General features: G+C 40.1%; 1 protein-coding gene across 2 annotated transcripts in view; it reads right to left on the bottom strand.

Annotated features, from left to right (window-relative positions):
* Positions 1-12,001, bottom strand: part of GPBP1 (GC-rich promoter binding protein 1) — a 57,245-nt gene that overhangs the window by 13,211 nt on the left and 32,033 nt on the right. Inside the window, exons 4-7 of one of the 2 annotated variants that reach the window (XM_006021255.2) lie at positions 3,893-4,016; positions 2,489-2,712; positions 1,015-1,081; positions 141-325 (exon numbers count right to left, since the gene is read on the bottom strand). In XM_006021255.2, the coding sequence (XP_006021317.1) occupies positions 141-325; positions 1,015-1,081; positions 2,489-2,712; positions 3,893-4,016 (600 nt within the window). Of the gene's footprint in view, positions 1-140; positions 326-1,014; positions 1,082-2,359; positions 2,713-3,892; positions 4,017-12,001 lie in introns of those variants that run through there. The other variant, XM_025201153.1, reaches the window with a different exon arrangement.

The raw sequence follows: 12,001 nt of genomic DNA, 5'->3' as shown, positions 1-12,001 counted from the left end.
TGCTGTGATAAGAGTTTGAATTTAATACTGAAGTTTAGCTCCATAACAAGGCAGGGAAAGGAAACATTTTCTGAAATTAAATGCAAATGAATCCTAATATTAGAGGTATATTTATTTACATTTCCAGAATTCAAACTTACTTTTGCAGGTGGAGTAGCAGGTTTAGGGACTAATCCTTTATAAACACTTGTACCAGTTCCATTCTTCACAGGTTGTGAATGAAGACTTCCTACTACAGGGAATCCAGATATTTGCAAGTCTTTTGTACTGCCTTTTTTAATGACCAGCATTCTTGGAGATCTAGATTTAGGATTCAGAGGATACTCTGTACAGAAATGAAACAAAAATATTAATTCTCCTCAATTTTGCAGTATTCAGAGTGTTGACCAACAATGTGGTCCAAGTAAAGAAAAGGCTAGAAGGCAGAAATTGTTCAGTTCAAAATTACAGCTCCATCAGTACTTTGTGCTGCGCTGGGGACACAGTTTTTAGCACTTCTCTTAAGAAACTGTATTAAGTTTTTTCCTCTGGGAAGCTATCCTGGTGATCTCCTAAACCTGATGCCAGGGTCCCATGGGGACTTCCTTCAGGGGCTTACCTTCTCCTTCAAGAATGTGCCAGAAGCCTTCTTTTTCTGAAGTCTCCAGCTATTAGTTATGACACATCTCATCAGCTTACCTCTATTTGCTCATGTGGCCTGTCCAAAGACTGTTTCCAGATACCACCTTTGTAAAAAAGGGGCCTTACAGTGGTAATACATCTGCTGGGAGAGCTAGTTTTAATGGCCATGCTCACTGCATAAATTATGGGAAAAGGCCACCTTTTCCATAAAAAGATTTTAATTAATGTCAGTAAAAACAAAATCCTCAACTTCAAGTTATGTTGATATACAAAAGGAATATTGTATCCAAAAAAAACTTCTCGTTCCTTTCTCTGTGCTTTAAGTAAAACACTATTAGAGACATGGAAACAATATATTTAGGTTCAATTAATTATTTAAATAATACCACTTACCCCACACACCTGCAGCTAAAGATTTATTCTGGTTTGGTTCCCTTTCATATTCTGGATTCAAAGATGGCTGAAAGGAAATATTTAAAATGTTACTCATATTTCAAGAGTGACCAATTAAAAATGAAGTGCAACAGAAAATAGTAATAAAATTAATTTAAAAAAAGTGATCTCTTGTCCTCAGGTTTATTGTTTATTCTGTTTATTGATACAGAAAAAACTGCAAATAAACTGGCCCACATATCTACTCTACTGCTCAAGCCCTTTCCAATTTCATCCCCTTATGACAGGCCTCGCCTGGATTGCAATAAATGCACTTCTATGGATTGCCTGGTTGGGGAGTGAGGGACAGGCAGGAGAATTAAAAAAAAAAAAAAAAGTCAGAATGCTGGTACTCTAGAAAAGGGGACCAAAAACCTTTTTCCTGCAATTCTCGGGTTGCAAATCTTAGAGGTACATTACAACCAAGATTTCTACATGGCAGAATGAATTGTGTACTATTTAATATGTAAAATACTGGGTGCCATCAGCCAGGGTGCCATAAGAACCTGTTGGGTGTGCTGCAACACTGGCACTGCCACCACTACTATGCGGTAATATGGCTCCGCATTCCTTGGTTTTCAGGAGGCACATTACAGCCAAGCCAGGAAGACCTGTAGCAGAAGTGGCACTGCTGCCTATATAAACATAATGCGGCTTTGTGCTGAGACCACTTCTCAGTTTGGCTCCAATGAGACTCCGGAAAAGCAAGGCCTGCAGAGCAGTTTCACATCACAGCAGCATAGCCATGCCATGTCCTGTCCCAAGCCTCATGTATTTTTTTTTTTTGTTAATTCCTCAGCACTACCCACATGCCAGCCATGCATCCCTGGACTCTGTCAATTAGAGCTCCAGGACTGGAGTTGAGCAAATGGTTTCAAATCCCAACCAGTGACCTGGAGCCACATGTGGGGAGTCCACATGCGCTAGGCCAGACAAAGCTAGAAGAGCAATCCCCACCAGCAGCATGAAGGGGTGAATAGAATTATCATGGTTATTAATCGACTATATAATTAAAGTTGTGTTTATATTCTAGTATTCATACTAGGTTTTTAATGGGGTGCTGCTAAATTCTGAAGAGTTTTGGAGAAGTGCCTTGAGTCTAAAAAGGTTGAGAACTACTGGTGCAGAACATGCCATGCTAAATTGTTGTAAAATCTTGAAGTGAAACTATTCAAAATAGACCTAGAACCCAAAGCTAGTTTAATCTATAAAACACAGAAGTGAAGACTACAGACAATACTGATAATTAAAATAAAGCGGGTTACAGAAACAAAAGTTAGTGGACAAACAACTAACACCCTCTTACCTATGGAAAGGGTGATCCCTGTATAAGATGAGCTGTAACTGGTGAAATCTCATGAAGTAGCTTGCAATGGACAAAATGGCACTTGCCGAAACAATGAAACCTTGTTTATTATAATTACAATTAACTTACAAAATCCTCAGCCTCAAATTGTTTGGGTTCTTCCTTGTCTTCCTTTTTCCCAGTTTCATTGTCAGGTACACTGTTTTCATGCAGTCCTTGACTTTTTCCAGAGTGGAAAGCGCTGGCACGAGAGCGGGACCCTCCGGCATGGTATCCCCCACGATGGTTTATGTTTTCTGTACTGTTCCTGCCTTGTGAACGCCAACCATTTTTCTCTTTTCTTCCAAAGTGTCCTTAGATTTTTAAATGTTAGAGAAACATCATCAGAACTAGCACGTTTGACAGAAGTTCCATGCTGCGGAATTGCTAGACAGGTTAAATTGTGATGAGCCAAATATTGTTCTATATTCCTTAAAACAATGGCAGAGTGGGACTCCCCCCACACAAAGGCAACAGGGTAGACCACTTTACCTTGCACTGAGAGGAACTTTGTTTCAGTGCTAGAAAGCAATAGATAATAGGGGTGTGGCGAAGGAGGTCCTATTCAATTCGGATTTGGCCCAAATTGGGGACAGTGATTTGATTCGTTGATTCGGATCGCTGTCCCTAATTCAATTCGGCTGAATCCAAATCTGAAAATTCAATGCTGATTCAAAGCATCAGCGATTCGGGCATAGACACAGCTTTAAATGGTTTTACATACCTCGAGTTACCAACACAGCTCAAATGCTGCGATGCTGGGGCAGATGGAGCATCCCACAGGAGCACCGGGGGGAGGCAGCATGGGTCCTGTAAGTGCTTTTGGTCCACTTTGGGTCTGCTGCTGAGTGCACTGGGACCCTCACCGCACTCCTGTGGGACACTCCATCCGTCCCAGCATCGCAGAGTTCATGAGCCGCACTAGTATATCGAGTATGTAGAAAAAACATTTAAAGTTATGTCTATGTCTGAATCACTGAATCTTTCCGAATCAGAGGATTCCGATTCAATTGAAAGAGATTAGAGGGTCTCCCGATTCAATTTGGAGATTCGGCCACCAAATCAGGCCGAATCTCTGCCCAATCAAATCAGGGACCAAAGCTTCGCACAGCCCTAAAAAAGACAGCCCAAAAGAATGCAGTCTGACAATTAACTAGTCAGATCCCTCTTCCAGCTGTGCATGTTGCTATGTACAGTACACTACCTGGATGTTAGCATACTACTTTTCTAAAGAGAAATGCAAAGCACCCAGCAGCACACCACAGTTACCAACCATGTGCTATTATGGTAGGCTGGCCCTGGGTATGAGAAAAAGGCCACACTTTCACAACATCCATCTTTACATTGCTCTAGTGCCCCTTCGGGCAACCATTCTTTTAGGAAATAAGGCAATCGGTGCTTGTATATTAAGCATGGAAGGTCCATAGGCAGAGATACTAGATTATTACAAAACAAGTCTATAAATGTAACTGAGATGTTCCAAACCAGTTTTACCTCCATTAGGACGTCCAATACTAGGATCAAACCCATCCGAAGAGTTGTGTCGTCTACGATTTGCTTCATAACGATTCTCTGTCCACGAAAAATTTTCAGAATGTTTCTCCAAATTCAGCGATGACTAGAAATGAGCACAAACAACAGCATTGTTTAGCAGCAACACAAATCCAGTAATGCAATACATTTGGTTATGCAATGAAAATAAAACCTAGGAAAAAGATGGTAGGAATATTCTTCAACATCTCTCAGTTTACCAGCTTTACAGGCCATGCAGAACAGCAGCTCCCAATGTATGTAGAAATGGAAACAAGCAAAGATTTAAAGAGTTTGCTAGTAGAGAACACCTCTTAAGCAGCTTTAAGTTGAGTAGTGTATTCAGGCAAGCCAAAACAATATCTACATTAATATTCATGTCTCAATGGGATGAACACAAATATTGGAACAGTCATCATGGCTACCATTTTTACCTAAAAGAGTGTGACAGCATTCATTTTGTCAACAGCCTTCTAAAAATAGAAGAAAAAAAATTTAACTCAGAAGTTGAGCTATTAAGAAAAAGGAAAAAAGGAGGCCTAAATTCTTTATTCCCCCCTGTCCCTCCTTCATATGCTCAGTGGTTATTCATATGCTCCAGTATCTGAAGACTTAAACCACCTTTTGTACCTAACAGTATAACAAAAATGTTTGCTTTTAAACATGCTGCAAAAATAATCAAAAAAGAAATCATTTTCATACATTACTGGAAAGACCCAGGAAAGTTCTTAGTTAAAAGCAAAACATTCCTTTGAAGCAAAAACCACTTAACACAAAATGAGAAGATAAGAACTGCCATTTACAGGGTCAAACCACAGGTCCATCTTGCCCACTATCCTGTGTCACATAGTGGCAGAGAGTAGATGCTGAAAGGGAGAATGAACTGGGTAGGACTAGGATTTTTTGCCACTGTTCCTCTCTCACTTGCAGCCTCCATCACTTAAAGGTACAGGAAGTTCTGATTCAGAGGCTGTACCCCTAACATTGATGCTTGATAGTTACTGATGTCCCTTTCCTCCAAGAATCTTTCCAATCCCTTTTTGAACCTGGCTAAACTGTCAGCTTCCACAAGATCTCAGGACAATGAGTTCTACACTTTAATTACACACAGTGTGAAAAAGAACTTCCTTTTGTTAGTTTTAACCTTACTACCTACTAGTTTCATATTGTGACCCCTGACACTTGTATTGTGAAAGACCATAAAAATAAATCCCTATTTACTTTCTCTACACCATTTAATATTTTGTAAACCCTTATGTCCCCCCTTAAGTGCATCTCTTCTAAACTGAATAGGCCTAGCTTCTTTAGTCTCTCCTCATACAGAAGCTGCTCCATATGACTAATCACCCCTGTTGCCCTTCCCTGGCCCTTTTCTAGTTCTTCTATATCCTTTTTTTGGAGGTGTGGGGACCAAAACTGGGCACAGTATTCAAGGTATAAACACATCATGGATTTATAAAAAGCCATGATGAAACTTTTAGTTTTGTTTATAATTCTCTTCTTAATAATCCCTAACATTTTGTTTGCCTTTTTGATGGCTGCCGAGCGTCCAGCTGATGCTTTTAGCAAACAGTCCACAAGGATTCCCTTATCTCTTTTCTGTGTAGTAACACCTAATGTAGAGGCCCATCACAGCATAGGTATAGTTTGGATTACTTTTTGCCAATGTGCATCATTTTACTCTTATCTGCACTGACTTTCATCTGCCATTTAGTTGTCCATTTACCCAACCATGCCAGAATCTTCTGTTGGTCCTCATAGTCCACCTCGGTCTTTACCACTTTGAAATAACCTTGTCATTCACAAAATATGGCCACCTCGCTACTCACCCTTTTCCATATTATTTATATTAAACAACACTAGTCCCAACACAGAACCCTGGGAGACCCTGCTGTTTACTTCCTTCCATCCTGAAAACTGACCATTTATATTCACTCCTTTACTTTCTATCTTTAATCCAATTTCTATCCACAAGTAGTCATTCCCTGCATTCCCTGTAATCCTATGACTACCTAATTTAGTTGAGAGAAACACTAGATATAGATGTTTTAAGATTGGAACCGAAAAAGTATCAGCATTTATTTTAAAGTCAAATTTTAAACTAAGAGTACGAAATGTACAAACCACCCTTTAAGGGGCTCTATTTTCATAACAGGGTATCTGAGCATAACTGCTTTATGTCTTTATTTTTAAATACTTATGCTTCAAAACCTACTAAAATATTTGGTTATAGTGAATGGATCCTTATCTAGGCAAAGATGCTCGGGGGGGCGGGGGGGGGTGTGTGAAAATGATGGTAAATCTAATGGACCCAACTACCCCAAATGATCTTGAACTGGATACCATGATGCAGGACTATTCTTGACTTGTCAAAAAGTGTGGTCCGTGCCAAAGCAGTAACACCAACCCCAATATTGTGCAAGAACAGATGTGTATGGAGGTTGGTACAACAGCCACAAAATGAGGATTCTGGGCCCTTTTTAGCTGCTATCAGGTTGGGTCAGCTAGTGCCAATGTCAAAGTGCAGCTAGGCACTTCTGAAGATTCTTCCCTACACCTCACACAGAGGAAGACCAAACTAGAGTGGTTCAAGGTGGGTGCTGAAATAGTGCCTGAAAAAAGAAGTACCTACACCTCTGAACCCAACATAAAAGACTGAAAAGGAGGTTATCGCAGTCTCATATGTGCACCAGATAGCTAGAAGGGACTGATGGGGAGTAAAGCTACAAGCAACTCTGTCCTAAGATTCAGTAAAAAATGCAACAGATGTCTTGGGACCTATGGGGTAGCAGAGTCCCCTGAAAAAGAAACCATTACTGTATTATTTGCAAGGGGAAAAAAGTGATCAGAAGCAGTATGAGCTACAAATTAGTAAAAGTATTCAAAAAGCATGCGCAGATAAGGAGGTCAGAATGACAGACACCACACCTAGCTTTACAACTGACAAAAGAAATTGTTCTGGTTAGAATGGTTCCTAGCTGCATCATTTTACTGACATTTAAAAAAAAAAATTGAAGATGTGATTTAACATTCTTCGAAGTCTTCAAAAGTAGGTGTGGAGGTCCAAATGCAAGCAAGCATGTTATTATATTCTTAATACAATCATCTCCGTCATGTGCTGAACATGCGATTCAAGTATTTCCTATGCAAAATTGGTTAATTTTGATGTGCTAGTAACTAGTTTACAAACAGATATGCAAATACGATAGAAAACTGCACATTTCTACATGGACAGCTTCTTGAAATTCAGATCCTAAACTGCTTACATTGTCAACAAGTTTTAATTAAGGCAGTCAAGATATAATAATTTTGAAGTCTGATGGCATTCTCCAGGAAAATGCAAGTTCAAACTCTGCTTCTTCTGGACCCTATCAGTGTGCTCTCATCCACCCACACCTGCTTTTCCTCAAGAATTTTTACTCAGCTTGCCTCAAATTTGCTTGCAAACTATAACACTAATCTGACAGAGCTGATCAATTAAAAACACTACACCAGTAGCCACACCTAAATGTGGTTCTGATGTAGAGGATTTTGGAAAACAAAACAATTATTTATTTTAAAAGCTTCTTGCACAACTGTCAGAGTTAAACATCATGAAAAAGTAAAGCAAATACAGCAAATTGTGCAAGACAATTTGAGAAAGACTGAAAAAAAAAAAAAAAAAAAAAAAAAGAGAGAGAGCCCTAAGATATCAAACTATCACCACTGACAGCCACCTTAACAATAGTGATAAGCATTTCATTGGTCAAATTATGGAAGAAAGAAGAGACCTAATGAAAAGCTACCACAACTGACCACTTATTTAAGTACAAGTGGTCTTGTAAGTACACTTTTTCTTCCTACTAGTCAAGCAGCAGCCAAGCCAAAGTTGGGCATTCCAGCTTAAGTAAGAAGCTATACGTATGGTATGTTCAACCTGCCCTTCCTGCAAGAGAAATCCAAACCCAAAACCAGCAGACACGTTTCATACATGTCTCCACAGTTTGACACGTCTTCATCAGACTTTGATCCCTGACCAATGCAAAGTCCTGATTTACTGCTGATTATAATAAATAAAGAGATAACACTTCTTTAGTTTGTAAGTCCACAAGAAAAAATGTGCTGTAATAAACTCTCTTTCAGAATTATAAACTGAACTATGTACATTCTGCTGGGAAATGGCTTTCCATCAGAAGGGAAGCTATAAATATTTGCTGTATTATGAACAATTGGTACAAAAAAAAAAAAAAAACTTTGTAATGTCATGTTTATTATACACAAAGAGCCATATAAGCAAACACTAGATTTTAAAAATAATAATCTCTTTTGTGCTTCCAGCCTCATTTTGCAGCCTTAACACAAGTAAAGAATTTGGTAATGCAAGACTCACTAGCCTCTACTCAAACATTGTATTTTTCACACAACATAGTCTGTAAAATGGGTTCATCATAAAAATTATAGGGTAATTTTTATTATAAATAAATAAATAAATAAATTAATAAATGAATAAATAAATAAAGTCTCCTTAAGAACATTCTTCCCTCAAGCATTTCAAAATTTCCCATAGCTGTGGAATTTACTCGTCAGTGACTTTTAACAACAGGCTCCCTCCAAACTGGATATTTTAGAGATTTCTTTATTTTAAAGTTGCTAGTCCCCGGGGGGGGGGACGACGACTTTTAGTATATAAATAGGGTTTTAAGCATTTTATATCCCACATACAATTAAAAAAATAAATAAATAAATAAATAAATAAATAAAAAAAAATCTCACAGAACATTGACTCTAACTGGCTAAATATTTGTGCACATACGTAAAAACCTTACCTTTGTGGGTCAGACTTGATGATCTGTTCAGGTCCCTTCCGACCCTAGAAACTATGAAACTAGAAACCGTGAAACTTACGATCTACATTTTCACCACATGATGGAGCCAACACTCTACCAAACTTCTTGTGCTTGAGACTAGTAAGTTTTGTAATCACCAAAAACTCTATTTGGCAATAACTGGAAGTTGAGAAACTAGTTCTCCTAACAGCAAACACCACTGACATTCAAAAGCCAGAGTGGGAGATTGCTTAACATGAAATAATCTAGCAAAAGTTATGAATTTGAGCCCAGGTATAAGGATTCAGCCTTTACTGCACTGACTATGAGTGGCTCCACAGATGAGTTCAAGCCCTACTCCAGACTGGTGCAAAGAACTGCCCCTAAAAGACCTAACTGTAAAACAGACTGGGAAGTCAAAGGCAGATGGGACACAGTGTTAATTACATGGCTGTGCACCCCACTAACAGGAAAAATGGTGGACCTTAACCAACTAACCTAACTAGACCTTTTTAGGCAGATCATGTAGACCTGATCTTTGAACACGAGGGATACAAAGCCTGTAAACAGGCAAGAGACAAAAAGTTAGACATTCTTTTTTGAAACATGACACATTCCTATTATGTTGGCTTTGGTTGCCAGGTCTCTCCAATGCTAAATATAATCTGAGCAGCAACAGGAGGTGAAGTGCCTGAAGAGGATGCAATAGCTAGAGGGAGAGGAGGTAAGGAGGTAAGAAGTTTGGGTTCCTCAAACAATTAAACTGAAACACACTTTCAAGGTATGTAGGGTTTAAAGGATCCTATTAAACATCTCAAAAACAGTCACAAGCTGAAAAATCCATGTCAACATTTCCCTGAAGTCCAAGGTGTTTCCTAAAGACTACTGTCCTCCATCCCAAAATGCTTTTTAAAGAATGTAAATTCCAAAGTAACAAAACAAAAACAAACAAACAAAAAAGATAACCCAAGAGCCTGAAGGCCATGTAATACACTGGACCCCAACACTGTGCTTCCACAAAAAGCACCAAGGAACAACCCAGGTTTGCCATAAAAGTTCCTTTTATAAAAATAATGAGGTAAGAGAGCTGCTCCTCCCCACAAGTGACAGACACTGGGGTAAGCAAAACGTGGCCTGCGGGCCAGATGTGGCCCACCAGGCCATTCTATCTGGCCTGTGAGGCCCCTAAAAGATTTAGAAAATTAAGTTATCTGCCCTAGCTGCCTGTCACGCGGCTCTCGATGGCTTGCCAAAACTCAGCAAGTGTCCTGCCACCTGAAATAATTGCCAGCCCCTGCTCTAACCAGTACCTTTGGTGTGAAGACAAGAGCTACCTTAGCAGTTCCTTTTCCCCACTATCTATGAAGTAATTCTGAAGTCAAGACTCAAATGAAAGGGTACAGTTTATGTCTGTCCAAGCCCATTTCATGTTCTACATTATACATTCATAAACTTGATCCAGTACCTACACACTGTGTAAAGACCATAAAGCCTACAAATCAGAGATGGTGTTCCACAAGAACAAATGCTGGTAAAATCACTTTAAGACATTAACTGAATTGACACCTTACTGAAGACGCTTCAAATGAAGTTCGACGAGAACAGTGACAAAAGCTCATAGGTGAGTAAAATAGTCACTACCTAGTAAAAAGGGTCAGATTGCAGGGGGAAAATGGGAATTTGCATTGGGGCTACAGGGGAAGACAAGAAAAAAATAGGACAACCTGCCAAATATCTGAGACTTTTACACACTAATGTCAGAATAAAGAGAAATACACAGGCCTTCTAACATGTAACACAACTAAGTGGTCTAGCACAACTTAGACCAAAGACTTGAATATTGGTATAAAAGGTTCAACTTAACTGGGCAGGAAAGAGGGAGGCTGTGTTACATAAAACATCAATTATGTACACACCTGCTCTGAAGTTAAAAAACAGCAGTAGGCAACTGTTGATCCTTCCAGATCATGTTGTACATGAGAGGTCACCCAGACCTTTGATACATACACCTAAGGCAAAAGCATGGAAAAGTGGAGGTTGCCCAGATTTTTATAGATGTAAGGCTGGAAGGAACCTCGAAAGATCACTGGGTCCAGGTCCCCTGCACCAAGCAAGGAAGATAACTGGGGGTCAGGTGACCCTGGCAAGGTAACTGTCTAGTCTCCTCTTGAAGATTTCCAGGGTAGGTGATTGCACCACCTCTGGAGGGAGCTTATTCCACAGTCCGGACACCCTGACTGTGAAGTTTTTCCTAATGTTGAGCCTGAATCGATCTTCCAGGAGTTTGTGGCCATTACTCCTGGTTTTCCCCTCAGGTGCCCTGGTGAACAGTTGTTCACCGAGCCCCTGATGTACTCCCCTAGTGTAGTGGTATGCTGCTACCAGGTCCCCTCTCAGCCTTCTTTTCCTCAGGCTGAAGAGTCCCAGATCCCTCAGCCTTTCTTCGTATGGCTTGCCATGTAAGACTCATATCATATGGGTGGCTGTTCTTCGGACTCTCTCAAGCTTGTCCACATCCTTTTTAAAGTGTGGTGCCTAGAACTGGACGCAGTACTCCAGCTGTAGTCTCACCAGTGCTGAGTAGAGCAGAAGAATCACCTCCTTGGTTTTGCTGGAAATGCATCGATTGATGCATGCCAGAGTAGTATCTGCCCTACTGGCTATAGCACCACACTGCCAGCTCATATTTATACTGTGGTCTGTTATTACCCCAGGTCCCTTTCATTTGTGGTGCTAGTCAGTTTGGTGCCACCAAACCTATAGGTGTATTGGGGGTTGCTCATCCCAAGGTGGAGCACTTTACATTTGTCAATGTTGAACTTAATCAGATTCTGATCCACCCAACTTGCTGGCCTGCCTAGGTCCGCTTGTATCTGTAGCCTATCTTTAAGTGTGACCATGCTTCCCGATAACTTGGTGTCATCTGTGAACTTGGCCAGTGACCACTTCACCCCCACATCCAAATCGTTAATAAAGATGTTGAAAAGTACTGGATCAAGCACTGATCCCTGTGGGGGACTGCTGCCCACTTCTCGCCAGGATGACACAGATCCGTTCACTATGGCTCTCCGGCTCCTATCCTGCAGCCAGTTTCTCACCCACCTGACTGTCTTGGAGTTAAGCCCACAATCCTCCAATTTTCTCATGATGACATCATGGGATACTCAATCAAAGAAAGTAATTGGTTGAAACTAGATGAAAATTAAAGGCTTTTCAGTTATGCTGCATGAAAATGATCCTGACATGGAAGAGCCCATTCTAGGGAAAG

The sequence above is a fragment of the Alligator sinensis genome, unplaced genomic scaffold, assembly GCF_000455745.1.
Source record: "Alligator sinensis unplaced genomic scaffold, ASM45574v1 scaffold123_1, whole genome shotgun sequence".
NCBI lineage: Eukaryota > Metazoa > Chordata > Crocodylia > Alligatoridae > Alligator > Alligator sinensis.
This window is presented reverse-complemented; position numbering and strand designations above follow the sequence as displayed.